General features: G+C 38.8%; 5 protein-coding genes across 10 annotated transcripts in view; 3 read left to right on the forward strand and 2 right to left on the reverse strand.

The window, feature by feature from the left end:
* The first annotated feature begins 1616 nt into the window (after positions 1 to 1616).
* On the forward strand, positions 1617 to 3898 carry LOC129762015 (uncharacterized). The gene is made up of 4 exons (XM_055759953.1): positions 1617 to 1740; positions 2038 to 2366; positions 2425 to 2633; positions 2693 to 3898. The coding sequence occupies exons 1-4, from the start codon at positions 1738 to 1740 to the stop codon at positions 3286 to 3288; spliced, it is 1137 nt and encodes a 378-aa protein (XP_055615928.1). The 5' UTR covers positions 1617 to 1737; the 3' UTR covers positions 3289 to 3898.
* An 876-nt stretch (positions 3899 to 4774) lies between these two features.
* LOC129762759 (uncharacterized) lies at positions 4775 to 9201 on the forward strand. 2 transcript variants are annotated; one of them, XM_055761279.1, is made up of 3 exons: positions 4775 to 6896; positions 7870 to 8159; positions 8217 to 9201. In XM_055761279.1, the coding sequence occupies exons 1-3, from the start codon at positions 6549 to 6551 to the stop codon at positions 8323 to 8325; spliced, it is 747 nt and encodes a 248-aa protein (XP_055617254.1). In that variant the 5' UTR covers positions 4775 to 6548; the 3' UTR covers positions 8326 to 9201. The 2 variants fall into 2 exon arrangements, with proteins under 2 accessions (XP_055617254.1, XP_055617255.1); XM_055761280.1 differs by having other exon boundaries at positions 6395 to 6896; positions 7870 to 9201.
* LOC129762758 (uncharacterized) lies at positions 6594 to 9238 on the reverse strand. The gene is made up of 3 exons (XM_055761278.1): positions 9092 to 9238; positions 8450 to 8986; positions 6594 to 7792 (listed from the first exon to the last, which is right to left on the reverse strand). The coding sequence occupies exons 2-3, from the start codon at positions 8912 to 8914 to the stop codon at positions 7019 to 7021; spliced, it is 1239 nt and encodes a 412-aa protein (XP_055617253.1). The 5' UTR covers positions 8915 to 8986; positions 9092 to 9238; the 3' UTR covers positions 6594 to 7018.
* Positions 9239 to 10016: 778 nt separating this feature from the next.
* Positions 10017 to 13033, reverse strand: LOC129771503 (CDP-diacylglycerol--glycerol-3-phosphate 3-phosphatidyltransferase, mitochondrial). 5 transcript variants are annotated; one of them, XM_055775229.1, is made up of 6 exons: positions 12716 to 13033; positions 12221 to 12356; positions 11958 to 12120; positions 10972 to 11867; positions 10703 to 10911; positions 10017 to 10638 (listed from the first exon to the last, which is right to left on the reverse strand). In XM_055775229.1, exons 3-6 carry the CDS (start codon positions 11966 to 11968, stop codon positions 10219 to 10221), a joined length of 1536 nt encoding a protein of 511 aa, XP_055631204.1. In that variant the 5' UTR covers positions 11969 to 12120; positions 12221 to 12356; positions 12716 to 13033; the 3' UTR covers positions 10017 to 10218. The 5 variants fall into 5 exon arrangements, with proteins under 5 accessions (XP_055631204.1, XP_055631214.1, XP_055631222.1 ...); XM_055775239.1 differs by having other exon boundaries at positions 12221 to 12629; XM_055775247.1 differs by lacking the exon at positions 11958 to 12120 and having other exon boundaries at positions 12716 to 13032.
* Positions 13034 to 16645: 3612 nt separating this feature from the next.
* The window catches only part of LOC129761933 (uncharacterized), a 117687-nt gene continuing 108711 nt past the window's right edge, over positions 16646 to 25621 (forward strand). The window contains exon 1 of the mRNA XM_055759791.1: positions 16646 to 17998. Within this exon, the coding sequence (XP_055615766.1) occupies positions 17899 to 17998 (100 nt within the window). The 5' untranslated portion in view covers positions 16646 to 17898. The remainder of the gene's footprint in view (positions 17999 to 25621) is intronic.

Genomic DNA, 25621 nt, shown 5'->3' on the forward strand with positions numbered 1-25621 from the left:
GCTTCCACCAGCAGCGTCACGTCAAAAGCCAAACGAATGCAATGCCCTCTTTCAAATCAGCATGCCTAGAATCAGTTCTAAATTTTGAAAAATTCAATGAGAATCATTGAATTCAATTATTTATATGCTTAAACCCCGTAGTCCGACACTTATGCAATAATTATAATAAATAGAATAATTCTTTCAACTAGTCGCGAATAATTTTCACTCCGAAATTTGGAGCTAAGAGATTTGTTCGCATAAAAAGTACAGTAAGTTACTTATAAAGCGATATGCTGAGGCACCACTCAGTGTCGCATTGAAGTCGGTTTTGACCAGTAATTGGACATTTGCGACTGGTGGCGACTTTCAATGTGGGGCCATAATTTGGGCCCCGAACTCAATGTTTACAAAAATGTCCAACTAGAGGTAAAAACGTCTAATTAAACGTGTTGCATCACAGATCTGTTCAATTAGCTTAATGTCGATGTTGATGTAAATTACTGTATAACCAAATCAAAACAAAAGCCGAGACACAAAGCCCAGACAAAAACCAAACGAGCCGTCCGTCTCCGTCAATTAAGTGCGATTCACATACAACATACACGTCACGTTCACGTCCCGTCACGTCAGGATACGTCAATGATTCTACCATGCAATTCTCATGAAAACATTCACATACACCAGCAACGTAACGACTCGTCAGCATACGTTCAACGAAAACGACCGGCAGGGTTTGTAGAAAAGAATAATTGACGGAGACGGACGGCTCGTTTGGTTTTTGTCTGGGCTTTGTGTCTCGGCTTTTGTTTTGATTTGGTTATACAGTAATTAACATCTACATCGACATAAGGCTAATTGAACAGATCTGTGATGCAACACGTTTAATTAGACATTTTTACCTCTAGTTGGACATTTTTGTAAACATTGAGTTCGGGGCCCAAATTATGGCCCCACATTGAATGTCGCCACCAGTCGCAAATGTCCAATTACTGGTCAAAACCGACTCCAATGCGACACTGAGTGGTGCCTCAGCATATCGCTTTATAAGTAACTAACTGTACTTTTCATGCCAACATATCTCTTAGCTCTAAATTTCGGAGTGAAAATCATTCGCGATTAGTTGAAAGAATTATTCTATTTATTATTGTTATTGCATAAGAGTCGGACTACGGGGTTTAAGCATTTAAATAATTGAATTCAATGATTCACATTGAATTTTTCAAAATTTAGAACTGATTCTAGGCATGCTGATTTGAAAGAGGGCATTGCAATTTTAAAATTGTTGTAGGTGGCGACACCATGAATAAAATTAAATAAATCATTCGTTTGGCATTTGACGTGACGGTGCTGGTGGAAGCATTGACTGCATGTGTGAATTGGTGGAGACGTTGACGGAACGTAGACGTTCTTCTCCGTAACGTGCTATGTGAATCGCACATTATTCTTTTCTACAAACCCTGCCGGTCGTTTTCGTTGAACGTATGCTGACGGGTCGTTACGTTGCTGGTGTATGTGAATGTTTTCATGAGAATTGCATGGTAGAATCATTGACGTGTCGTGACGTGACGGGACGTGAACGTGACGTGTATGTTGTATGTGAATCGCACTTATTTGGGGCGATTAATCGTATCGAATCCGCGTTGACGGCATTGAGTTTGACATTTCAAATTAGGGGGTGAAACGTAAACAAACGCAGTGAGAAAAACTATAATTTTTGTTCAAAGTTATCTTGAGATTCTATAGCTTTCTGCAAAAATGGTGAGTAAGAAAATATAATATACCATATGCATAATCTTTTTTCACCATTCGTGCAAATCGTACTTGTATTGTTCGTCCATAATTAATATTCAAAAACTAGTATGATTTGCGAATTGGAATTTCATCTCTCGTTTCAAATCAAAATTATGAACGAAAATCGATGTTTCGAGGTTTCTTCCTGAATCTGTGGTAAAAATCTTTAGTTACTTTAGTGCGATTTGAACAAAAAATAGTTCCGGAATATTTCTAATGCAATGAAAAGCTAATGAAAACCTTTAATATTTCTTTCTTAAACAGGCATCCAATGCGATAAACTCTTCGATGATGACGGTAAATTTGCAGCTTGCCGATATTTTTCAATACGTCGGAGGAGGAAGCAGGTTGATAGTCGAAGGTGAACGGGTGTTTCAAGCTAACCACTTGCTTCTTGTCGGAGTTCAAACCGTGCACGAGGACGGCTTTACCATATTTGCGACTTGTTTGAAGTCATCATCACCTAGAGCTGATCCACACAAAATTTCCATCCGCACCAGACCTTCCTTTGAAAAGTGGTCTTTTCAGTGTTCGTGCAAAGCTGGAATGGGAAAATGCAAACACATAATGGCCGTTTTAAAACATCTTCTAATGTGTTTTTTTGTGATTTTCTTGAATACAAATGGCAAAAATCAATTTTTCTATTTTTAGGTTCCCTTCAGTTCCATTGCTTACAGTAACAGATTTGCAACAAAAGTGGGGTAAAATTGCAGAAAAAGTTGCTGACGATATGTACAAGACAACACCATTGACCGCATTCTGCAAAAAAATGACGAATACAAAAGATACGACTGAAGCTGTCTCGCCGGCGGGTTTGACTCACGATGAGGGTACCAACATTCTTCAGCTTTTCGTGAAAGGTTTGCTTCCAATTTATTGATCGATTTTTTAAAATAAAATTTTAATTATTAATTATTAGGATTCCCTGAAAGCGGTCTGGCATACGAAAAGAAAGGACGAGAAATGAAAAATATTGACAAAAATAATGAATCTGATGTTCTGAATACACTTCTCGATATAGATGTGCAAAGTCATTCTACAGAATCCATTGATTCGTTAATTTCTATTGAAGAAAATATGACTTGCAGTCTACTTAAATCCTTCCTGAGAAGATCGTTTCATCCTGATAACTTCACGATGATCGATCGTGAAATAATGGAATTTATAGGTCCGTTAGAAAAGGATCTGCAACTTAATTTCGAAATTAATGTGAAAGTATCGGAATACGAGTCTTTGAAAATATGTACAAGAACTATAGAACAAAGAGTATCATCGCAATGGAAAAAAGAACGAAGCCGGCGCATCACTTCATCCAGTGCATACTCTGTGTATACATACTACACAAATCAACCCGACAAGAACAAAAATTGGAAAAGTAAAATCCTGAGTATGGTGACACCGAAACATCTTTCAACACCAGCAATCGTACATGGGATCCGATGCGAATCAAAAGCCATAGCAGCATATGAGCGAGACTACAGAAAAAACGTTTGGAGTTGTGGTTTCGTAAGTTGATGTCTGGTATGGCTGTTCTTTTTAAAATCATCCGTTCAGTAAGCCTTCTCGCAGCTAGAATAAAATATTAGACATTAGTATTTTAGAATGCAACAGAAAAACACTACTTACTAGGAACAACAAAGTTTGTAATGCTAAAATGTAAGCTGCAAGCTTTCGACGACGGAGATGGCTCATAATTCAGTCGCAATTTTGTCAACCAAACCTTATACCGTTTTCTATCCGCCTTCGGGGGAAAGTTGTGGAATGAATATCCTTGGCCATTCCGTGTACGACATCCAGGAACTATACAAACCACTTTACTAGAATGCGGTGTTATAGATTGAATCCCGATATTTTCATCACAAGGCTCGTTGCAAGGTTCACTTTGCTTCCACTCGGCCATTTTCTCCACGAAGCACTGCACTGCAAATGAATTGTATCGTAATGTTTTTCGCTTTATTATTAAAGACAATGAATTGACAGAACTGTTTAATATAACAGCACTTCATTTCTTTTCAAGTTTCATTCATAATTTTATTAAAGAAATTACCCTAAAATCTCAGTCCTCCAGATGCGCCTATTTTTTCTGCCTCCTACAAACGCTGAATGAGGCCAGAATATTCGTTATTCACCGTAATATGCTGTTTGAAAGCTGTTTAAAGATTCCTAAAACTAGCAGACGACACAATCAAAGAATTACAATGAGTAATCACTGTATCAAATTTGTATATTTTCGATGGCGGTTTGTTTATGTTTTGCCCCCTAATGAGAAGCCAATACCTGCCAACACCAGGAGGCACTACCGTCGCACTGTCAACGCGAATAACATACTGATGAAAAGTGTTCGATTAGCTGATGAACGATTAATTTCAAGAATCGGGGATCACTAGTTATATCACTTAGCACCGTGTTCCGTTGGCGCTCCATGCCATGGCGAGATGCAAATCTAGGTCTACTAGCGATTCTTTCTAGATGGAAAGAATTGTCAAGACATTAGGCCGTTGAATAAAAAAAAAGAACTTACTTATTCTGCCCGTTTCCAAGTAAAGTAAACTTTCCAATGCCAAATTTGGTTTCATTTACTTGATTAGTTCTCGAGTAATACAAAAATTTGTTTTCCATTTGCATGGCAATCTGTCTCATCTTTGAAGTTGAGCTGAATTAACGTCTTTCAATAAGCTCCAAGAAAGAGTTTTTTTACACTGTTTTTGTGTGATATTAAGCCGGGTTCAGACGGTGCGAGCAAGCATACGAGTCGGTCTAGTCAGTTACTGCAGTGCAGCTACTCACACCGTGTGAACACATCATGCCAGTTATTGTCATGTGTGATCCGGCGTGCGAGCTACTTCAAAGTTTTTTGAATTTACTCGCACTCGCATGCTTCAAAACGTCAAAAACAGAATTTAGCGTTCGAATCAGGGATGCCAAATGTAAAGAAATGTCTCTATTTTTAAGATATTTGAAAATATGCGAAGATATTTATAGACTTGAAAATTATTGGAAAAACAAATAAAACCCTCATAGTTTCTTAACGAAATCATTGTTATTCTGTTTTGCACGCTGGCGGGGCACGCTTTCTTTTTGAGATAGTTTTCTGGAGAATGTCTAATATAGAATCATTATCAGGCACAATTTTCATTCAAAATTCACTCACAACTTGCGAAAAAAAGTAAGGTTCTAAGAAACAGAATACATATTCGATTTAAAAAAGTACATTTTCATTCATTATTTTAATTTTTGACGCGTGTGAATAAAATTTTAAAAAGTCTTCTAGACTATCATTTAAAGCATCACATACTTCCGGAATTATCTTAGCTATGGATGCTTTCGAGATTCTAAAAAATATCGACAACAATCTGAACAATATTCCAGAAGAAAGGCATATCAATGTCATTTATATTATCACTCTTGCAGGTACAGCATCCTTCATGAGTGTATCTTGGCGTTGTATTTGTGGAGCAATTAAATTCAACAGTTTTTCCACTTGTTCAGGTGTTATTCTCAACACTGCTCTGTAATCTCTATAAAATTGTGTAATGATACATTCAACTGAAAACCTAAGATGAAAACTACCAATAAAGAAGTCGATTTCGGACCAATCATTTGACAAATTCGGACCTGATTGCTGTTTCTGACTATTTGATGGACATTTGAAAAATCGCCTGGCATCCCAGGTAAACCCGTGCCGTAGTATCTAGTTTCTCGCCAGCAGCTCACACTATGTGAACGGACAAGGCGAGTCAACCAATTGTCAAGCGAGTCCACCGGGTCAGTAGCTGCTCATTGTCAAGTCAGCTACTAGCAACGTATAAATGGGCCTTTAAGCCGGGTTCAGACGGTGCGAGTAAGCATACGAGTCGGTCTAGTCAGTTACTGCAGTGCAGCTACTCACACCGTGTGAACACATCATGCCAGTTAGTGTCATGAGTAATCCGGCGTGCGAGCTACTTCAAAGTTTTTTGATTTTACTCGCACTCGCATCCCTAAAAACGTCAAAAACAGCATTTAGCGCTCGAATCGGGGATGCCAAACGTAAAGAAATGTCTCCATTTTGAAGATATTTCAAAATATTAACAAACTCGAAAATTCTTGGAAAACAAATAAAACCCACATAGTTTCTAAATAAAATCGTTGTTATTTTGTTTTATACTCTTTCTTTTTGAGATAGTTTTCTTGAAAACAAAAACATAAGCCATCCATGAGTGAAGACATCAGATGATAATTCCATATGCCGTGCAAGGATATTTGAGAAAGATACCTGGCATCCCTAATCAAAGATAGAATATCTATATTAAATGGCGGCATCCGTGTTTGTGAGGCAAATTTCTCTATCAGATTAGTATACTTGAAGGCAGTTTTAAACCGTTAAAATTTGAATGAAAATTTCATACATACATTATTTGACCATTTAAAGCACGTGACCCTGATCCTCAATAAACTATTTTCCTATATATTTTTTTTATATTTCCACCAAAACTTATCATTATAGTATAAAGTTATCATCAGACACAATTTTCGTTCAAGATTCACTCACTACTTGCAGAAAAAGTATTGTTCTATTAAACAGAATACATATTCGATTTGAAAAAGTTCATTTTCATTCATAATTTCAATTTTTGACGCGTATTTATTCCACCTGTAAATCAACTATCATTTTCACTTCACAAATCGGCACAAGAAGCTGCTGTCAAGGCGAAATACGAAGAGATAGTAGTCCGTGTGCATTCTGTTTGTTTGCATGTTTTTTCGTGTTAGCAGCAGCAGTTAAAAGCAAAAAAATGACGCAAAGATGGAATTCGGAACAAAATGAACACTTTGTGGAATTATATAAAGAACAAACCATTTTGTGGAACTGTATGGATCCCAATTATAAAAACAGAGATTTGCGTAAAGCCTCGCTTGAATACATTCGTTCAGAAGTGGGGTTATCGGATACGAAAGAAGTTACAAAAAAAATAAAAAATTTACGTTCTACATACAACCAGGAGAAATTAAAAATTGAGAAAAGCAAACGAAGCGGATGTGGTACTGATGAGATATATAAACCTTCCGTCCAATGGTTCGATGCCATGGATTACATCATGAATATTATTCATCTGAAGGAAAAACAAACAATAAGTAATCTAGTAAGTTATTTTCTTCTATTATATAATGCACTATAACACTAAATATATATATACATTACTAAATGATTCGATATTATACTATACTGCAACTATACTACACTATATTATACTGTATTCTCTAATTAATAAATCATATTATTTTGCCAAGTAACCGCTCCCTCGCTATTAAAGTAATGTTTATATTTATCTCTCATTTTCTCTGCAATAGCCTTTGATCTATTATTCATCCGTGAGCGTTGAATGCTTCGTAAACCCTCAATCTCTGACCTCCACTGCCCTAAATTAATTTCAAAATTTATTATGTCTTCATAGTCAATTGTTCCTGGTGGAGTATACGTTTTCGATGCAGACATACGCAACCAGTTGTGTAAAGTACATGCACATAAAACTATCTTCATTGCGGTATCCTCTCTAACCTGGATTGGTTTTCCCAAAATACGAAAACGAGATGCTAAAATGCCAAATCCATTTTCAACTATTCTCCTTGCTCTGCTCAATCTGTAGTTAAAAATCTTTTCTTCTTTAGTCGGTGTATTTTTATAGGGCTTCAATAAATACGGCTTTAATGGAAACGCATCATCACCTACTAAAACGCCATTTTCAGGCAATAGAATATTGTTTTCTAGATGAGAATATAAAGAGCATTTTTGAAATATCCCACCATCTGCGTTACGACCGTATGAGCCTATATCAACATATCTAAAACAATAATCGTGATCCACGATTGCCATTAACACTATGCTATTCGTTCCCTTATAGTTGTAATATTCACTACCACAATTAGGTGGTGCTTGAATTGTGATGTGCTTCCCATCAATAGCTCCATAGCAACCTGGGAAGTTCCACCTTGAATGGAATCCTACTCCTATATCTTGCCATTCTTCCTTATTCGGCATCTGAAAAATTAAAATATAATTGTTAGTTATGATTTCAATTAGAATAGTGTCATAAAATAAAATATTTTCAATTTCAGGAACCATTTCATGCATCAACATCTGGGAGCGATTTTGCTGAAGAAATTACAATAATCGATGAGGAGTACCTCGATGCTACTGATGAAAACAACGCTGATGAAATCCTACCAAAGAAGCCATCGAACAGAAGATCGAAGAAGAAATTGTCAACTGAGCAGTCTACAATACAAGCGGCCGTGAATGAACTGAAGGAACTGAATAATAATTTAACAGTGTCTGCCTCGAGTATGGGAGAACCAGAAGATGAATGTGAGGCAATTGGAAGACATGTTATAATGCAGCTCAGACAGTTATCCCCAATTGATAGAATTGATGCGACAGATGAAATACATGCAATTCTTTCTAGATACCGTAAGAATGCCCTCTGCGTCAGTAGAATGCAATACACATATTCTGATCACGAATATACTGAAACATCACAGGCGACTGTAGGTTTTCCACCAAGATCACCCTAACGTCCTACATCTTCACAATCAAATCAACAGTCGCAAATACTATAACCAAGTCATGCAATATTGTACTATTTTTAAGGATCACTTTCCATACAATAGAACTTAGATAATAAAAAAAGCTACTTACTTTAATAAAATCTTTTAGACTGAAATTTATAGCGTCACATACTTCCGGAATTATCTTAGCTATGGATGCCTTCGAGATTCTAAAAAATATCGACAATAATCTGAACGATATTCCAGAGGAGAGGTACACCAAAGTAATTTCTAATTTCACTCTTGCAGGTATAGCACCCCTCATAAGTGTATCTTGGCGTTGTATTTTTGGAGCAATTAAATCCAATAGTGTTTCCACTTGTTCTGGTGTTACTCTCAACACTGCTCTGTACTCTCGGGGATCATTATCGTAGAGTTCGTTCAGTATTGTATTTGTTGCTCCTTTTTTTTGCATCCAATTCCTGGCCCAAATCCTTTTGCCTTTCTGCTTTTTCCGAATAGTACCTTCAGCTCGAAGTAATTCAGCACAAAGTATTTTTGTAACCGCTTTTGTCACGGTACGAACTACAGTCAGCCGTGTTTTGCTGGACAACATTGTATACGGTATAAACTACGGTTAGCGTGTATTTCGGGATCAAATTGTGTGATAATAAATGCAACTGAAAACCTGAGATAAAAACTGCCAATAGAGATGTCGATTTCGGATCAATTATCTGTCAAATTCTGATCTGATTCCTGTTTCTCATTATTTGATGTACATTTGAAAAATCACCTGGCATCCCTGGTAAACCCGTGCTGTTGTATCTAGTTACATGCCAACAACTCACACTGTGTGAACAGACAAGGCGAGTCAACCGATTGTCAAGCGAGTCCACCGGGTCAGTAGCTGCTCACTGTCAAGTCAGCTACTAGCAACGTATAAATGGGCCTTTACACAACCAAGCTTCCTTATGGCGGGTTTACATTAGGGAGATCTATAGCTATAGATGGATTTATTCACGTGAAAATAGGTGTAAACGGGTGAGAATAAATATGATACACTTATTCGAGGTATATATAACTTGAATAAATTTAGCATATGTAAACGCTTGTGAATTTCTCACTGGTGAGAAATCACTAAAGTTGGATGCAGTTCTACTTTAGGTGAATAAATTCACCGAAAATATGAATATATTCATTATAGAAGTTCACGTTAGTGTAAACGGTTGATGCGATTTCTATAAATCTCATCATATTTCTTCACATGAATATATCACTAGTCTAAACCCACCCTTAGAACCGTTTTTGAATTCAATGAACCACTGTCAAGTTGTATTCGTGCGTTGTCGGATGTCGAAGAGTTTTTTTAATTTAATGAACCAACTTTAGTTGTTAGTAGTACTTAACTAATTGTATTCATCAAGACTAGTGGCAAATAAATTATCACAAATAAAAATAATAAAAAAGAATTGTACAGAAAATGGGTACATTCTTCCAATTTTTGCATTACCAAAGATTTGGTAGCTTCTTATAGTAAGCATTTTTCTGGGTAAATATGAAAAAATATGAAATTAAAAAATTCTTCGAAAAATTGTGTTGATTGGTAGTTCTCACATGACCTTTTTTTCACTGAGAACAAGTTCATAGGCACATACGTGCCAGGACTGTCTCTGTGCTATGTGGACAGTCCCTTATGGCGTATAAATAAAACCATACTGTTAATAGTTGAATATTGAAATTTTATTTCGAATTGTCTAAGTAGATTATTTTCACATGAAGAAGTACCACAGCACCGTTCTCTCTCCCTCAACACCGAACTAATGTTCTCACTTTTGGTAACAATTTCTAACGTAATACGCAAACGTATTACTGCAAAGAGTAATGGAAAGAAAGAACTCTAGTTGAAACGGTATTATCTATCTAGAAAAAGTTCCTAAAGAGTCCCACGACGGCCCGGACCCAGCGAGGCACCGGCCGGGCGGTTAGTTCTGCTTCGGCCTTTGTTGAGTGCTGCAGAATATTCTCGAACTCTGATTGCAGTTTTCGCTGCAGAGTTCCATTCGTCGTTACCAGACAGATTTGAGCCTCGAGATCTCGATTGACGGATCGCTCCCCAAAATTAGACGAACCGATGAGGGTTAGGTTCGGCAGGCTAGATCCGGGCAGATAATACCACAGGCCTTTGGCGTGATACGTCCACCCTGTGCGTTCGTATTCCAGCAGGGATACGCGATTGTTTTGACCGGATTTCTTAAGCTGTTCGTAAAATTTCTTAGCGATCAGTGAGTATGCTGCCGGTATCCCACCAGCTGGTCCTTTGGCACCGAGGAATCCATTTGCCTAGAACAAGAAAAATCGGCCAAATCGATACTCAACTCTGGTGGTAACAATTTTCCGTACTCACATTTGGATGCGCCATCAAAATACTGCACTCTGCTTGGCAAGCCTTCGTGAGTGTGTCCATATAGGTTTCAGTCAAGTTAAAATATCCGGTCGCCAGCTTTAACTTCGAGTCCCTCAAGCACCCCGAGAGGAGGCTTTTGGTGACTAGACTGTCATGATGAATGCCGAGTTGTCCCATCTCAATTAAAGGGAAAATCCACGTGTCGGAAACTAGTATACGGAAAAAATTCTCGTCAGATCATGACATTGACACTATTACTTGCCTTTCACCTTTATCATTCTCACAGATTTCTTTCTGCTGCTCCATTATCCCTTTGAAGTAATTCCGTATTCGCTCCCGAGCCTCTGTGGCGAAATCAATCTGTGCGCTCTTGTAGGGTAACATTTTCCAGTTCTCGTGCAAACAAGTCTCTCCGTCTCGGGTAACTTTCAGACTGAACTCTTGAGCCTTTTCCAAGAAATTGGCATAGAAATTTGCCAGCCGTTGGTCCTCAATCATCACGTATCGATCCTGTCTGTTGGTGAAATAATCATTGGACAGATTTGCCCCGCTTATGATTACCGTATCATCCACTAGATACAGTTTCATGTGTTGAATTCCCAGCAATTCGTTCCATCGGGGTGGAGCTAATTTTTTGGTGAGCCCACGCAGAACCGGAGTGTGGTACAACGAAAGCTGGAAGTTGTCACTCTCCTGTAGCAGTGCCATAAGGGTTGTCTTCGAGTTCTTCTCTCCCCGCGTGCCACGTGTGAAATCTAGCAGAACATCCACCTTCAATCGAGCGTTGTTCTTCATATTTTGGTGGATGGCATTGACTAGTCGTGTTTCAAGCCCTCCGATGCCAAGGTACAAACTTGCCAGCATGATTCTTTGCTTTGCATTCGCGCACTTTGCCACCAGAGTGTTGTAGAAGGTGGTCGGTTCGTGAATGATTTCGACTCGATCGCCAGAGATGGGGAAACATGGTGAGGCAGCATGCAGCCAATTCAGGGATTCCAGATGAGACGATCGGAAGTGTGTGCTTGTGTCGCTTCCACCATTGGTTCGCTGATTGTTGCTCGGCGGGGCAGTTGGTAGGAATTCACCCACGGGAGGATAGTCACTGATAAGGGTACTGAAGAGACGCCGAATCATTTTGAACAGTGGCTGGAGGATAATCTGCCAACTGGAATAAATTGAGAATGAGTTGTCTGAGGATAAACTTGATACATATTGCGACATTATTAGCGACATTGAAACACAGACAAAGACTTACGTTATCCACATAATTAGACATCCGTGCTACAGAATTTCATACATGAACCTACAAACTAGACAGGCTACAAACTACTAAATAATCATCGGCATCGCAATATAGACATTCAGCAAGCTGATATTCACAGCAGACTATTGCTTTCTAACAAACCTAGGTACATCAACTAAAGACATAAAGTTGAATTAGGTTTACATTCCAATCACAGCAGTGCACATCGAGTCGATCGGCCATGAGCCAACCCAGGGCAACCGAAACTAACTTACCTTCCTCCCACAAATGACCCGCTTTCAAACCGAATTTTTCCGCTTTCGGCAGGTAGGTTCCTGGTTAGTTTTGTTTTTCTGTTCGCTTGCAGCGAAATGAACCCAACGCCCAGCGTGTGGTTAACACTATCAACTTCTGTTAGATTATCCCCACAAAACGAGAGAGGAAGAGATGGGAAAATACGGCAATGTCAATCAACGTGACAAATGATCAGAACAATGGTTACGTAAACAAAACAGTAAACAAAGGAAAGAAAGGAACTCCGGAGAGCAAGTGTGTTGATAGAAACTAAACCGCCGTGACAGGTGTATAGAAAGTGAGTATGAAGGAAAGACCTGAGTAAATTCGCAAATCGAAGGGAGATATTGCGACACACTATATTTATAGAGCAGCCATTCCTTGTAAAAGCTTTCACCGAAAATAGATCGAATGTTAGAAAAAAAAACTGTTGCAAATGGTAGAACCTCTATCGTAAAATAATCTTAGAAAATTACCTGAATATAAAATCAATAACACCCATTTTTTTCACTAATATTTAGTTCATGAAATTTTGGAGCCGTGCCACATAGCAGTAAATACGGTAAGCAAACAGCGACAGTGATCAGCTAAAACATTGTCATTCCGAGATCGTAATAATGTACACCGAAGATGCCGCGCACGCACTTGTCTTGCGATCTTATTGATGCAACGACAGATTGATCATGAGGTAGAGAACGAAACAAAATTTGTAAGCAGCCAGCAACTTTATTAGGGACCGGTGAGAATTCTCTGAGGCACACAAAACACACAGCGAAGAGAAGCAGAAAGTCACAATGAACACAAACACACGCGAACGGAATCCAAAACAGAGTGAATTTGTAAGGTTTTATATGTCAAAAGCCAAAATAAGACCTGTATGCACCTGTGATCAAAAAGTTTATATGCACTTAGAAAAATCCTCGGTTGAAAACTACCAAATACATTTCTCGCTTAACTTTTGAAAAGGTCCTATGTAACAAATGCACGCTATTAGTTTTCAATCATTGAATGCATTACAGAAACAATCGTTCATGTATCTACCTTCTTCATCTTTTCATCGCCGATACAAAAAATATCCAATGTACAGATTCGTATTTTGAGCACTCGGCTGTTACTTCGGACGCCACTTTCCTCCGACGCTCGGAACGTCTGAAGTAGCAAGGCAGTCAAAACAACACGATGTCGTACTTCGGTTGTTTTGAGTTTTTGTTTCTTACGGGCGTTGTTAGCGATTTTAGTGTATTTCAACGATTGATAATAACAATAATCTGTCTTTAGAACGAAATGCTGATATTTGAATTGCTCTTTAGTAGTTAGTTTCAGATTCTCATCGTGCAACGTAGTATGTCCAATGTGCAAACGCGGCAGTCAAAACGTCCAATGTAACATTTTTCGTTCCTTGGCTTCAAATTTAAGCTCAAATCACGGAACAACAGTTACGTTTCGTTTTTCAGAGTTATTCTTGACTACTAGTGGAGAAAGTAGTGATAGAGATCGATACCTTTCAAGACAATTCGCGGATTAATGTTCGGGTCTTCAACTTCGTTTTTCTCGAGTTGACGAAAATGTTACATTGGACCTTTTCAAAAGTTACGCGAGATTTGGTAGCGTGTGAAGGTATCATCCAAGCGGGGGTGCATGATGTTTTGTGCGTGAGGCGATTGTTATGGTCGAAAATGATTTTGACATGCAATCTATTGATTTGGATTGGGGTCCTGGAAGATATTTCATAGCTGTTCCACAGATACGATCCACTGCTATTGAAATCCACGGGAAAAAGAGTTCGAAAAAGGTGACACGCATGGGAAGTAAAGGTGACGTAGAAAAGACATGCGTTTCTCAAGATGAATACAATATTCAGATCAAGGTGCCTAAAAGTATATCCTAAGGTAGGCCAACTTTCTAGAACCACTCTTCAGCCATCTTGGAAGTCTACTGTGTTTTGTTTGTGAACAAAACACAATACGCCTGTGCCCATGCTCGCTCGTGAGCAGTCTGTCTCTTTCACGCGTCAAGCAAATAATTCCCCTTTTGCTTTCTTCCGTACTGTTTTCATATACATATACCGCAACTAGAAATATAATAAGGGGCCATCCACAAAACATGGAAATTTTTGGGAGAGAAAGGACTTGCAATATAGAAACTTCCAAGAAATTAATCGTGAAATCATACCAAGCAAGCATTTGCTTCTGTTTATCCAGTCTCTTCGACTTCGGTTAGTGTTGAAGCCATTCCAAGAATTGCTCACCATTCATGTAGTCAGAATCCGAAACAAGCAAAAGGGTCGCTGAAGGCATTCGAAGGCAAAGAATTCCGACGCTTTCGTTCGAAAATTTCGAAATATTCGTTGACTAGCTCTTTGTTGAATCCTTGAAATTTCGGACAGGCTAATTTGTTGTGGGGTTCGAAGACACAGACGAAGCTTCCTCATGAAGCTAGATGATCAATCTCTTCCTGCCAGCTTTGAAGCTCGGTTGAATCCGTGCTGGATGTTGTTGACTTTCACAAAATCAATAACCGCAAATATTTTACGTTTTCTTCAATGCTCTGCAATAGTTGACCAGTTTTTAAGACTCCTCATTTTAAAACGAAAATTGAAAAATCGTAAAATTTGTAAAACCATAAAATCATCTACTAATATGAGCCTCTTCCTCTGAGTTGCTTCAGACATACCAAGATTCGCCGCAATCCATCGGTTAAATACTCCCTCCCAGCTATTTTGAGTTTTTCTGGAGTGCATTCCTTCCAGATTGTTTTTGTCCTGTATAAAACTGTACACTGTATGAAAACATTTTTGCTCAACACACTTTATAGATAATTGTGGTGCGAACTTTTGCCCCACAACCACTGCGAACCTATGCCCTATAAGCAATGTTTCAAGTAATCCAATTTCTACGAAAAGCGTTTGAAAGTTTTAACAAAAACGAATACGCACTATGAACTTCTGTAGAATGAAGGTTTCCTTGGAACTTTGGTTTTGGACTTTCCAAACATTTCAAATATCTCAATCGTTATCTCCGAAATTGAAAATATTAAATCAAAATAACACAAAACACTTCGAACCTCATAACACTCCGCTACTGTAACAAAATTTATCTTGTTTACACATGCGAGTTGCTGGTGCACTAATGTGTCAAACGTATACTGTATTGACTGATTTTTATGCTCGTATGTTTCAATACGACCAATGCGAAGTTTTGCCCCGTGCGCACCTTTGCCCATAAGTACTCTAAGGAATTTTGAGATGGAAAGTTATTGATTATAAGTTTTTTTATAATTTATGGGTTGAACCAAACATAATATTTGCTGGTAAATTTTTTACGTCTTTTTCTATCTGAAAAAAAATGTAACAAGGTTATTCAGAATTGAGGGAATGCTCGATTTTTTTTATAGATAAGACGACAATTTCTTCATTATTTAGCAAAAAAAAAGAAATTGACGAAACTTTGAGAGAAAATCCAGTGCTTCAATTCATTTATAATAATTTATTTGCACTGTTCAAAAAAATTATAACATCTGCAGTTTAAACATCAGTCATTTACTTAAAAAAAGCGTTTTAAGCATACTTGCCAACTAAAATGACGTGACAAAATTTAGGACCAGTTTCTCGTTTCGGCTGTTTCGAGTTTTGTGCCTACCGATTTTTGAAGAAAATTCATTGTTTCTCGGTGGTATTTTGTGTTTTTCGGATCCTGGTAAATATTTATCATGTAAACAAGAAGTATGTCACGTTTTAATTCTCGAATTCTAGTTGCGGTCAACAAAAAATGGGTCGCGCGCATAATTGCACGGAAACACAGCGGATTGTCATCCGCAAACGCGAATTCGTAAGGTACTTGAGACGATCCAAAACCTGGTGGAATCCATCGCGAACCGGGTGCGTGAGGTGATGTGTAACGAAGGCTACACGATCAAGTACTAACCCCGGGAGCTTTCCACAGTATGAATTTTCTTGTTTTAATTTTTTTGCCATGAATTTTAAAACCGGTCTTAATTTTTATTTTATTTTAGTTGTTAAGTATGCTTAAAAACGCGTTTCTTTATGAACGAATATTGTTTTAACTACAGATGTTATAATTTTCTTCGAACAATGCAAAGAAATACTATAAATGGATTGAAGTACTGGATTGGATTATTTTTTCTCAAAGGTTTGTCACTTTCTTTTTTGCTTGAGCAGTGGTGCAATGTTTTGTCCGACAGTGTATGTTCGAGTTTACCGAAAGTTAATGACAACTCATCTTTGCGCTGTCTGTGTCCATGAGAAAAATAAACAACGCTCTCATTGCTCCGCTCTCTCTCTATGGTTGCGAGAAGTTATCACTGATCTCTCTCTTCTCTTCATCCCACAGCATCATTAAGTAGTCTTGGCTTGTCCCCCATTAACGCTTCCAAGCTAAGCGACCCGACTTAGTTTTGAACTAGCTTTCGATCGCGTTGGTTTGGCTTGTTGTTAATTTTGCGTGCGGGTGTGTGCTTCAATTTCACTGAGTCAGCTGTTTTTTTCTTGTTCTGTTTCGGTCGGTTTTTTGCTTCAACAGCATCTCCAGCGCGGATGGCAATATGCAATGAAAACAAAAACGCGCAAATATGTGCGAATATTAGCGTGTGAAAGTGCAGCAAACAACGCCCCCCTCCTTCTCCGTTTCCAGATGTGCAGCAGCCCTAAAGGCTCCAATCGAGACTCCGATTAGTTTTGTTGATGTTTTGATAATAGCAGCAGTGCGTGACGACAATTTCAGTTCAGTGGGCTTGTTATTTGATTACGACTTTTTTTCGCGCTTTGGAATACGCAAGTTCAGCGGATCGTGTTTCTGTGCAGATATGGGATCTTTTGTGGTGTTATGGAGGCTGGAATGAAATCTAGTATTGTGTGACGATTCGTGCGAGCGGGTAGTTCAAGCATTGGGCCGTTGATTCCATGGTGGGACACACGCCGAGAGTGTTCTTAATAGGGAAATAAGTGGAGCAAATTAAATTGGCGACGAGCGCAGGGAAGAGGCAGCAAATCTAAAGGTCAATTCTACTGATGGAATAAGTGACTTTGCGCTTAATTAGTGCACGCTTGGAGATCGAGGCCGATCGAAGCTTCTCAGCTGGGTGGCAATGTTAGCGAAGAGTTGTTTATTCTGTCGTTAATTCAGGAAACCTCGAAAGGATGTCGATGTTAGCAGAGGGTTTTTATCAGTGAAAAATTGTCAGAATGAAATCATAGTGGATGGAAAAAAAAGTGGTAAAACCGGAAAAAGAGAGTCATCACTGGCGCTGAAGGAAGAATAGTGAAGCCATAAAGAATTCGAAATCAAGCGAGAAGCCGCGATAGACAACACCGATATCGTAGTGTTTTAGTTGCGGTGGATTAATTTATAATTATCGCTTATACTGTTGGTGCGTTGTTTTCGTTCTTGTAGGAGTGAAAGGAAGTTATTTTCTCGACCCAGTAGAAGACCATAAAAAGAAGAATGTCTACGCTGGACTGGGGAAGGTGAAAGAAGGAAACAATTACTGCACTGCCGTGATTACTTCTGCGTGCACCGAAGTAAACTAATTACTACCAAAAAGGTGAACCACTGATTGGACCAATGAACTCTCGCTGTGTCCGATGGTGAGACTTTCCTGAGAAGAAAAATCAACGGAAGTAGAGCGACTTCAAACGGTTATAATGATGGATGTATTAATTCTGGGATTTTTGGCCTGGTGCCAGGCGATGCTGCTGTTCAACACAGTCTCCGGAAGTCATCACAACACGTCGCACATTAGAGGTAAGATAGCGGTATTCATTTGGTAGCTTCCCATAGTAGAAGAACGTAGGAATTTAGTAGGAATTTCGAAGTGCAATGAATTTGCAGCTCGTAAATGTCTCATAAGTTGTCATATTTCGTATTCTATCTGTTGCCATACGCCATAAATCACCAGCTGTGAGAAGAATCGAACCGAAACGGCTCCCAGCAGACGTATACCCAAGAAATTTCCCTGTATCGTAAAATGGTTGCACCTCCCTGCACTCAACAAATCAACGTTGAAAGTAAACATGAAAACGAAAATAAATACGTCTCGGAATTGGCCACAGCATTATTGTGAGCTACGCCAGTCTAGGATATGAAGTTCTAACGCGCGCCTGAAAACCGAAATGAACAAAAGATTGCAAATGTAAACAAAATCACATGATACAGCAAGTGAAGAAAGTTTATGTAAGAACCACTTCTAACGGTGCATTTCCTCCCGAATGTGATTCAAGAGGCTTAAGTATCCGATTTCGGCAATTTGCGAGATGAACGAATATGACAGAAATTGTGCAGTAGCATCAATTTATGTGACCGTATCCATTGGCGCGCTCAAAATTTCACTCAGCAATTAGGAAGTTATTTCACTGAAATGAAGAAGACTTTGCTCTGTCAAGATACGAATTGAACTTTGGCTTAGAGTATGCTTGTATCGTCTTTCCCAGACACGCATTACCATTGCTGCTGTTCAAACGCTAAACGCATTTGTAAAACATCTTCTACAGTCTTATCTTTCCCTTTCGTTTCCCTCATGTATTGGTATGTTTTTGTTGTATTTGTTTTTTTTTGGTAATGTAACGAAGAAACTAACGACAGTAAAGCCTCTCCACGGATGTTTCAAATAAACTCATCGCTTCATGCAGATTTATTTGTTTTCAGGTTTCTCCCCATGAGCTTCTCCCTCGAGTGTAATTTACATTTGATGAACACACTTTGCAGTAGCATATGCGTGTGTTTTTTTTTTGGGGTTTTCCTTTCACGACTTCAAACAAATAATGTACTTTTTAATTGCGTTTGGAAACAGTAATGCCCCATGAGCAGTGTTTATGCTTTCCCTGCGTCACGGCGCTGAACGTGGATTCACCAGGCGAGCTGGAGATGGTTTGTGCAATGTATTCGTTTTGAATATAATATTTCAATCGGAAAATACGTATATTTTACCACAAATCTCACTTGACGATATAGATTTTATCCGATTTTCGTTTATTTCGTATCCAAAGGCAAATCCGATAGACGCATATCGGATAGATCTCACCGCTCTAAAACGGGCAGTGTTTTGCATTGTTTTTTTTCATTTGTCTGTAATCGGGTACAAATCAACCGTAAAATCAATCTAGCTTGATTATCGTCACAATTCCATGCAAAAAGCAGCATAACGTTTCAACGCTTTCCAGGAAATCTGATCACTAAAGCGCCAGCAAAAAGGTTCGACTTTGAGTGAACTGTTGAAACCAACTCCTCAAAATAAAATTGGGTGAAATTTTCGAACCACACAAGTTTCTTATTAACCCTTCGCACATGTCAATTGTTGTGTTGACCAGTTATTAGTTCTACATATTATTCTATAATATTTGAACCACCCTAAGATAATAAGTACTGATCAAAAGATGAAAAGGTAAACAAAAACTGAAAATCATGCATGATTCCGCGTGTGGATGTGATTTTATCGTTTTCGATATTAGGCATTCATTATCAATTTTGATATCAAAATTCAATTTACTGATGGTTATATTTCAGTTTGTGAGTTAAGGGGGTATTCTAGTGTAGAGACTTGAATTTCGGACGTTTTTTCGAGCTCCGTAAGAATAAAACAAAAAATATATTTTACTATACATTTTATCATTATTTGTTCATCTATCTTTCAACAATCAAATTTTCAAAATTGAACGGAGAAAAAATATTCATAACTAGAATAGTTAGGAGCTAATGAAATGAGAGAGTTGAAAACAACGTTGTGCCACGGCGTACACGATTCCAGCCCTTCTGGTTATCTGAAACAAAAAAATCGAACAGATTCCGAATCAGTAAAGATGCCGCTATCGCATGAACCTCGGAAAAGTCAGAAACATTTTTTTTTGACAAAATGGCGGCCGTTTGAAAAACGAAATGCGGTTAAAAACGTTTTTTCTTACGTTTCCCGATTTTTCAAAAATAGTAAATTTTAGGAAATATTATTTTTAAGTGGTTCATGCTATAGAGATATACCTGCAGATTGTACCCATATAAATTTGACACGAATCGGTTCAGTAGAACTTGAGATATCGTGTACGCCAGTTTAAAAAAAATAATAGTTTCGGGGAAAACGCGTTTGCAGTTCATTGTTATGGCCGTAGCAGGTTCGATACCGCATTACTAAAATGGCTCTAACTCGGTGAATAATAGGATTTTCGATAAGTATATTTTTAAATGCCTAAACCACAGTAACTAGTATTTTCAAACTGGCGTACACGATATTTTAAGTTCTACTAAACCGATTTGTGTCAAATTTGTATGGATACAATCTGCAGGTATATCTCTATCACATGAACCTCTAAAAAATCGTATTTTTTAAATTTTACTATTTTTAAAAAATCAGGAAAAGTAAGAAATAAAAACGTTTTTACGCATTTTTTTTCAAACGGCCGCTATTTTGTCAAAAAAGATGTGTCTGACTTTTCCGAGGTTCATGCGATAGCGACATCTTTACTGATTCAGAATCTGTTGAAGGAATGAAGGAAAAAAATGGTTTTCTTTTCAAATTTCTAGACTAGAATAACTGCCGATATTACTAGAAGCGATATTAGTAGGGATACCATTTGGTCGAAGTTGAAAATCAGGACACCTGTCAAAGCTACAAATATGACCAAATCATTATCATTGTTTTGAGATATAAATGAATAAAAACACGTTGAATGTGATTGGCACTTCCAGAGACCAAAATACTAAAATTTTTTCTGTCTTTTAGTGATTTGCAACACTTCACGTCACTTTACTTCCATTTTTAGAAGAATGATGGGAGTGAGATAAACTCTTGACCTTTAGCGTTGGGGTATGGATGTTACCACTACGCCAGATCGACTCCACCCTTAGATCTATCTATTTAACGTATTTCTCGGACGATCCATGCGGTGAATTAACCCGGAGGTGATAACTTCTGCTCTGTACGAGGACATTTTTGGGCGGTTTCACCTTCGTATTCGATGGGAAATATGTTTTGGTTTCATCCAGCAATTTCTCCGTCAGCATGACTCAACAGTCAAAGGGGCGTTTAGTTGCTATCTCACCCTAAGACTCGACTATCGCATTTCATTCTTCCCCGTCAAATGGACTTCAATGCATATTGAAGTGACTCCCCCAAATGAATTCTTTCCCTTTATTCCGCGCGGTGAGTGACCTGAGATAGCAAAATTTTTCACTTTATTGTGGAGTCCATCTTACTTTTTTGCTCCTATTTGAAACTCGAGTCGATAACATATGAGGACACGACTCCAAATCTCACCTAAGTGATAATCTGTAGTCACGCCATTCGCCTGCGGGAACACAGTGAGATGGCTCAAGTGACCGCATTCCCGTAGGCGAATGACGTGACTATAGTTCGTCACTAGGTGAGATTTGAAGTCATGTCCTCATCTGTTACCGACTCGAGCGTCAAATAGGAGCTCAAAAGTAAAGTGGCTTCCAGAATGAAGTAGTAAACTTTGCAATCTCACGTCACTCGCCGCACGGAATAAAGGGGAGTGACTTGAGTCATCTCACGCCATTCGCCGGCGGAATAAAGGGCCTTTTTCTCTCTCATGTATCACTTATGCACGTATCGATGTTTGAGTTCAATGTGGTTTGACATATACTACAGGTGAGCTCGATTTGTTTGTTTCGATCACGAAAATTACTCATACATATAAAATAGCGTGCAGTGTTGTGTCCAGAACCACTGACAAATTTGTGAATTTTGTTGATATAAACCCGTTTTTCTGTATGTTTTCTTTCACAAAATTGAACTCGGAGACAAAGTGAAATAAAATTTTGTTTAGAATTCCTCCCAAATTGCACGCTATTTACTAATACTAATGCGGGGACCTTTATAACATACCTGATAACTGTCTAAGTTCGTTGGTTTGAGTTCACGGTGGGTTGACAATAAACCGTCCGTTAATGGTGCAACTACTTTTTTGCATCAGAAATCAAGTCTTCGTTTCACTTTAAATAGTCGTAAAAATAAGATTATGTACACAGGTAACAAGATTCATGTCAGGGGGAGTACTTTCGGCGCAATTCGTCGATAAAATGATACTCCCGGTTAGGCCGGTTAGGCATTCCAAAATTTTAGTCACCAACAAAAAGTTACAGGAGGGTTGTGGCCAAGAAACGACAGCATATGACGTAGGATTACGTTGAGCGATTATTGCAAATTGATTCTGGATATGTTTGAAAAATTCCATTATTTAACTCTTTGATAATAATTTGATGGCCCTGAAAAGGATCGTTTAGTTTGAATGTTGAGTATTCTTTGTTCACTCCACTAAATGCAATCGAGCGATGATGGCAGAAGGATGATTGTTAGCCGTTGGATGGTGCACAATAACAGATGCCGAATGGGAATGAGATGAGAACGTGAGTTTTACCGCAGTAGAAATTCAAACCAAACGCATAATTCATTGCACAGTCCCGTATTCGTATTGAATGAGCAACTGGGATAGTATGGATTGCTTGTGCCAATTGACCAATCAGAATGCGGGACTTTCGTGTGGATAATGCTTGACATTTTTCAAATGTTCGATGGTTAGTTCCATAAAATATATAATTTCTTCGTGGTATTAAATTATTAGTGAATGCCTTAATCGATTCATGCAAATATCTCCAAAATCCATCAGTAAATGACGGAACAATGGGCGCTTGAACAATTGGACAATTTTCGTGATGCAGCAGTTTTTTTCGTTTTTCACTTTGTACCCTAATATGATTCCCGATAAACGTAATCTCTCGTCAAAAAGCTTTTACTCAAAAGCAAAATACACAAAAAAATGAATTTATTTATGATCAGAGCTTGAAAATTTCGAAACAAGAAGATGGAAATTATTTTTTTACTTCATCTTTTCTCATTAGCCAGAATTTTTTTCGATTGTGAGTATTCTCTACTTAAAGTTACTCGCGGCTTACACCGCAAAACTGCCCCGCTTAGCTCACCTCTTTTTTTATTATAATCTCAGGGTCGGCCACCGACTTCGGGAGCACTCTTCAACCCGTATTTTCTTGAAACGGAAACCTAGACTCACCTTTTTCAATGTGTACTGGTTCTGAGAAAGGATGATAGACGAGTCGAAGTGTGGTTAATTTTATAATTTTTTATTGAAAAAAGAATGTGGGTCAGTCGATGCGGTACCGGATGTCACTCGTTGGGGCCCTTTAGTCACCTCGTTGATCAGAGAGAGAAAGAGTTTAGGACGTAGCTGGTACCCTTTATGTCGCGTGGATTCGCTGATTCACGGATTCGCATGGATTCGTGGTGATGTTCGGTGATGTTCGGTGTCTACCTCCGTTCCGGTGTTCGCGGGAGATTCCTCTTCGAACACCTCAGGATCAAGATGTGATCTCGCGCACCTTTTATTTCACCACACTCGTTCGTTCGCGCTTTCTACCTTTCCACTTTTTAAATTCTACAACTTTTATGTCTCTTTCGAAATCGTTTTTCTGCTCCATAAGTTTTAACTTCCGCTGTCAAATAAATCGGCTGACTTTTTTTCAAACGTTTTTCTTGCTTCCTTTCAACTTCAAAGTCGCAGTCCACGTCCCTCTTAAACTTAATCACCTTCCTTCTTTCTTCTCTTTTTCTCTTCTTCTCTCTCCTGCTCTCTTCTCTCTCTCTCTTGCTCTCTCACTCTCTCTCTCTTGCTCTCTCCTCCTCTCTCTCTCTCTCTCTCTCTCTCTCTCTTGCTCTCTCTCTCTCTTGCTCTCTCTCTCTCTCTCTCTTGCTCTCTCTCTCTCTTGCTCGCTCTCTCTCTCTTGCTCTCTCTCTCTCTCTTGCTCTCTCTCTCTCTCTCTTTTGCTCTCTCCTTCTCTCTCTCTCTTGCTCTCTCCTTCTCTCTCTCACTCTCTCTCTCTCTTGCTCTCTCCTTCTCTCTCTCACTCTCTCTCTCTTGCTCTCTCCTTCTCTCTCTCTCTCTCTTGCTCTCTCCTTCTCTCTCTCTCTCTCTCTCTCTTGCTCTTTCCTTCTCTCTCTCACTCTCTCTCTCTCTCTTGCTCTCTCCTTCTCTCTCTCACTCTCTCTCTTTCTTGCTCTCTCCTTCTCTCTCTCACTCTCTCTCTCTCTCTCTCTTGCTCTCTCTCTTGCTCTCTCCTTCGCTCTTTCACTCTCTCTCTCCTCTCTCTCCTCTCTCTCTCCTTCTCTATCTCTCTTTCTCTCTCTCTTTCCTCTCTCTCTCTCTCCTTCTCTCTCTCTTTCTCCTTCTCTCTCATTCCTTCTCTCTCCTTCTCTCTCTCACTCTCTCTCTTTCTTGCTCTCTCCTTCTCTCTCTCACTCTCTCTCTCTCTTGCTCTCCTTCGCTCTCTCACTCTCTCTCTCCTCTCTCTCTCCTTCTCTCTCTCTCTCTCTCTCTCTCTCTCTTTTTCTCTCTCTTTTTCTCTCTCTCTTTCCTCTCTCTCTCTCTCCTTCTCTCTCTCTCTCTCCCTCTTTCTCCCTGTTTCCTCTTTCTCGATCATCAATTGTTTTACCGGAACTCTTGCTGTCACTTCGATGTGGCTCGATGCTGCCTAGTGGTTTCATCCTCCAAGGTGTGGGTTAGTTATTATTACATTTATTATGGCAACGCAAACTTTATTTTAAAGACAAAATACAAAACCAGGCAGGACAAAGCAAAATAATGAACTTCAACACTAGAGGAAAAAACTTTTTTTTTTATTTATCCCTTTTGTTTTATTCTAGGGTCATTAACATGTTAGCTGTAACAGAGCTGAATTTTAATCGTGTACATGTCACATGTTTATCATACATTACACAGTTGCCATTTTTCGGCGTTAGAGTATTCCCTTCTATATCATTGCATATGGTACACATTTACACAGTAGCCATTTAGGCGTTAGTGTTTTTCCTTCTGTTCTTCCATTATTCAGTTAGACCGGACAGCGGAGACAGTTGATTGATCATTTATGAGTTATTTATAGAACAGCAGCCCGATGTGTCTTGCAGAGCAGAGCAGTTGTATGGATGAATCGATCTTATTTCGACCGTGGATCGATCTCCACCGTTGATGATTGTTGCGTGGACGTACTTATGTAACAACTCAAAGATGGTCAATGAGGGGTCCTGAGTTTTGAGCTCACGATCGATCGCTTACTAAGCGAACGCGCAACCAATGTGGCTACGGAGACCCCCTAAAAAACATTGAAAAGATAATTTTACGTTCCTCAATTATTGTGGCGTAACACTACTCAAACTGAAACATCAATTCTTCAATTCCGTTCTTCTCTGCTGTCATGTCATTTCCTTTGAATTTGGAAGCAAACGCTTTCTCTTGAAGATTGAAACTACTCGAATTCATAGTCATTTGAATGGGCTGTATATCATCTTAGTCTTACAACCAGCGCCAGCAACTGATTATTCTTGCTGCAAATCCTTCCACGTTGTTA

Source organism: Toxorhynchites rutilus, chromosome 1 (assembly GCF_029784135.1).
Source record: "Toxorhynchites rutilus septentrionalis strain SRP chromosome 1, ASM2978413v1, whole genome shotgun sequence".
NCBI classification, from domain to species: Eukaryota; Metazoa; Arthropoda; class Insecta; order Diptera; family Culicidae; genus Toxorhynchites; species Toxorhynchites rutilus.

What these genes read in the sequence shown, in the direction of transcription:
- LOC129762758 (XM_055761278.1), bottom strand. Translation starts at nt 8,914, where the DNA reads ATGTTGTCCAGCAAAACACGGCTGACTGTAGTTCGTACCGTGACAAAA. An exon ending in GTCTAAAAGATTTTATTAAA is followed by an intron (nt 7,793 to 8,449) that starts GTAAGTAGCTTT and finishes TTAATTTTTCAG; the next exon opens with ATGCCGAATAAGGAAGAATG.
- LOC129762759 (XM_055761280.1), top strand. Translation starts at nt 6,549, where the DNA reads ATGACGCAAAGATGGAATTCGGAACAAAATGAACACTTTGTGGAATTA. An exon ending in AACAAACAATAAGTAATCTA is followed by an intron (nt 6,897 to 7,869) that starts GTAAGTTATTTT and finishes TTTCAATTTCAG; the next exon opens with GAACCATTTCATGCATCAAC.
- LOC129762015 (XM_055759953.1), top strand. An exon ending in GTTTTAAAACATCTTCTAAT is followed by an intron (nt 2,367 to 2,424) that starts GTGTTTTTTTGT and finishes TTCTATTTTTAG; the next exon opens with GTTCCCTTCAGTTCCATTGC. An exon ending in TCTTCAGCTTTTCGTGAAAG is followed by an intron (nt 2,634 to 2,692) that starts GTTTGCTTCCAA and finishes ATTAATTATTAG; the next exon opens with GATTCCCTGAAAGCGGTCTG.
- LOC129771503 (XM_055775219.1), bottom strand. Translation starts at nt 12,741, where the DNA reads ATGGGTGTTATTGATTTTATATTCAG. An exon ending in GTTATTGATTTTATATTCAG is followed by an intron (nt 11,868 to 12,715) that starts GTAATTTTCTAA and finishes AATTTATTCCAG; the next exon opens with TTGGCAGATTATCCTCCAGC. An exon ending in TTTTGATGGCGCATCCAAAT is followed by an intron (nt 10,639 to 10,702) that starts GTGAGTACGGAA and finishes TTCTTGTTCTAG; the next exon opens with GCAAATGGATTCCTCGGTGC.